At 38.3% G+C, this 3,174-nt stretch overlaps 1 protein-coding gene across 1 annotated transcript; it reads right to left on the reverse strand.

The window, feature by feature from the left end:
• Positions 1 to 215: 215 nt before the first annotated feature.
• On the reverse strand, positions 216 to 1,124 carry LOC136829020 (aspartic and glutamic acid-rich protein-like). The gene has a single exon (XM_067087410.1). The coding sequence runs from the start codon at positions 1,122 to 1,124 to the stop codon at positions 216 to 218; it is 909 nt and encodes a 302-aa protein (XP_066943511.1).
• Positions 1,125 to 3,174: the final 2,050 nt, after the last annotated feature.

The following is a 3,174-nucleotide window of genomic DNA, read 5'->3' on the forward strand; positions in this document are numbered from 1 at the left end:
ACGCAAGAATTGCATCTCTCATGCACTCCACAGACAACCAGACAGCGACTGAGGGAGCATGGGATCAGGTGCCATGTGCCGGCGGTCAAAGAGGAGTTTAAAGGAATGGCATCGTTACACTCGTCTAGGCTTTGCTCTGCAACATGTTGTTTACGATATTGATGACTGGAAAAATGTAATCTTCAGATACGATGCTAGAAATATTCAGGAGAGAGCTAGGAGTGGGAGGTCGTCCTCGAAGTCGACCAAGAGGTCGTCTTCGAAGTCGACCACGAGGTCGTCCTCGAAGTCGACCATGAGGTCGTCCTCGAAGACGACCTCGAAGGCGTCCTCGAAGTCGTCCTCGACGTCGTCTTGAAGTCGACCTCGAGGTCGACCTCGAAGTCGACCTCGAGGTCGTGCTCGAAGTTGTCTTGGAAGCCGTCCTCGAGCTCGTCCCGGAGGCCGTCCTCGAGCTCGTCCTCGAGCTCGTCCTCGAAGCCGTCCTCGAAGACGTCCTCAAGCTCGTCCTCGAAGACGTCCTCGAGCTCGTCCTCGAAGACGTCCTCGAGGTCGTCCTCGAAGTCGTCCTCGAGCTCGTCCTCGAAATCTTCCTCGAGCTCGTCCTCGAACTCATAATCGAAGTTGTCCTCGAAATCGACCTCGAGGTCGTCCTCCAAGTCAACCTCGAGGTCGTCCTCCAAGTCAACCTCGAGGTCGTCATTGGTGTCGTCCTCGAAGTCTTCCTCGAGCTCATAATCGAAGTCGTCCTCGAAGTCGTCCTCGAAATCGACCTCGAGGTCGTCCTCGAAGTCAACCTCGAGGTCGTCCTTGATGTCGTCCTCGAAGTCTTCCACGAGCTCATACTCGAAGTCATCCTCGAGCTCGTCCTCGACGACCTCGAAGTCGACCTCGAGGTCGTTCGAGGTCGACGACTTCGAACTCGTACTCGAGCCCATCCTCGAAGTCGTCCTCGAGCTCGTCCTCGATGTCGTCCTCGAAGTCTTCCTCGTAGCACTCCACGACCCCGATAATGCAATATCTTTATGAGATTTGATGGCTGAACCGATAAGATCACTAACTGGTATTCTAATGTTTAAGGGTTCGAGCCTCGAGGGGGAGGGGTATTTTTCCAAAATCGTCATTGGCAAAAGTTATGGTGATTACGGATATCAGTTTCCCTAATTTGAGAGTAAAAACCGTCGAAATATGCTGCATCAAATATAACCAAAAAGTAGCTTCGTTCTTTGCAAACTGAACGGAGAACAGAACCATAATAGCAGATGGCCGAACCGTCCCAAATAGCCACCACTCGAGACAGTTATCAACAAAGTATGATTAATCTCAGGTGTTCTTAATCAGGGGTGCTTGCTCCTCTATGGGATGGAAGGCCGATTCCTAGGGGACCTTACAGATGAACAAAATAACGCCAGAAGCCAGGAAATACTCGTAAAAATTCTGGTAACACTTCAACAGAAGTTGTGTGACAGGGATATTTTTATTTCCTCGCTACTGACGTCATTTGGTTACTATCAGATATAGTAACCAAGTTTTCCCCCCGACACTTGCCCGTTCGTCTAGATTCTAGAAGGTGCCTAACGGGTGCGAGGATGAATACGAATAATTAAGACAAATATATATTTCTTTATATGCATATTGCTTTTTTTTCTCAAAACGAAAATAGTAATAACGCTAGCTTTGTGAATGAAAAACAAAACAAAAAAAATTATCAATACACATCACATCAATTTTGTTTCTTAACATTTCTTTAATATTTTTTTTTCCTATTTTCCAATTCTGAGGGTGCGATAACGGACTGCTGATTTGGAAAGGGTGCACACTAAAGGGAGAGAGAGAGAGAGAGAGAGAGAGAGAGAGAGAGAGAGAGAGAGAGAGAGAGAGAGAGAGAGAGAGCCCTTTTATTCTTTTAATAAATGTAATCGCATTTTGTTTTGAAAGTAATCACCAAGAAATTTCATGACCTTGTTTTTATTTTAATTTCGTATCATATTTATAAGAAAAATCCATAAATATTGATGAAACTGGCTATTCATATCAATATTGTCCTAAACAGCCATTTAACTACGTCCTGGTAGTTGGAACGCAAGACATCTTTCAGGGCAAAAAGGGTACTCTCTCTCCAGCCAGGTCTGGCGAGGCGACATCGGTTTCTTTGGTGGGTGTACCACATGAAAAGGAAAGTTATTGATGATTTGAGTCCTTCAAAAATTTCCCATGGAATGTCAGGTTAGTCAGCTATATATATATATATATATATATATATATATATATATATATATATATATATATATATGTATATATATATATATATATATTATATATATCTATATATATATTATATATATATATATATATATATATATATATATATATATATATATATATATATATATATATATAATATACAATATACACACACACACACACGCACACACACACACACATATATATATATATATATATATATATATATATATATATATATATATATATAAATAGCTGACCAACCTCGCATTGCCTGGGAAAATTTTGAAGGAATCAAATCATCAATAACTTTCCTTTTCATGGGCTAGCATCGTTAGTGGTACACTTCTTCACTTTATGGCTTACTGTAAAAACAAATGTATCACTATTATTATTATTATTATTATTATTATTATTATTATTATTATTATTATTATTAGTCATGTCATGCAATACACTGCACAGTTTTCTCATAACTATATTGAACTGAAATTACTGATGATATTATTATCATCATTATTATTAGTTATGTCATGCAATAACTACACTACAGTTTTGGTATAACTGTATTAAGTTGAAATTGCTGACGATATTATTATTATTATAATTATTATTATTATTATTATTATTATTATTATTATTATTATATGTAGAATATATATATATATATATATATATATATATATATATATTAATATATATATATATATATATATATATATATATATATATATATATATATATATATATATGTGTGTGTGTATGTGTGTGTGTTTGTATGTACGTATGCGTGTTTGTGTGCATTTGTGTTAACCACAGGTTAGAAAATTCGTGCTAAAAACGTGAGAGCCCAGTTTAAGATACGATTTTCTTGGTAATAATTGAGATAATAAGTAAGTGCGAAATAGGGATTTTTGTGAATAGACTCCC

Source organism: Macrobrachium rosenbergii, chromosome 43 (genome assembly GCF_040412425.1).
Source record: "Macrobrachium rosenbergii isolate ZJJX-2024 chromosome 43, ASM4041242v1, whole genome shotgun sequence".
NCBI classification, from domain to species: Eukaryota; Metazoa; Arthropoda; class Malacostraca; order Decapoda; family Palaemonidae; genus Macrobrachium; species Macrobrachium rosenbergii.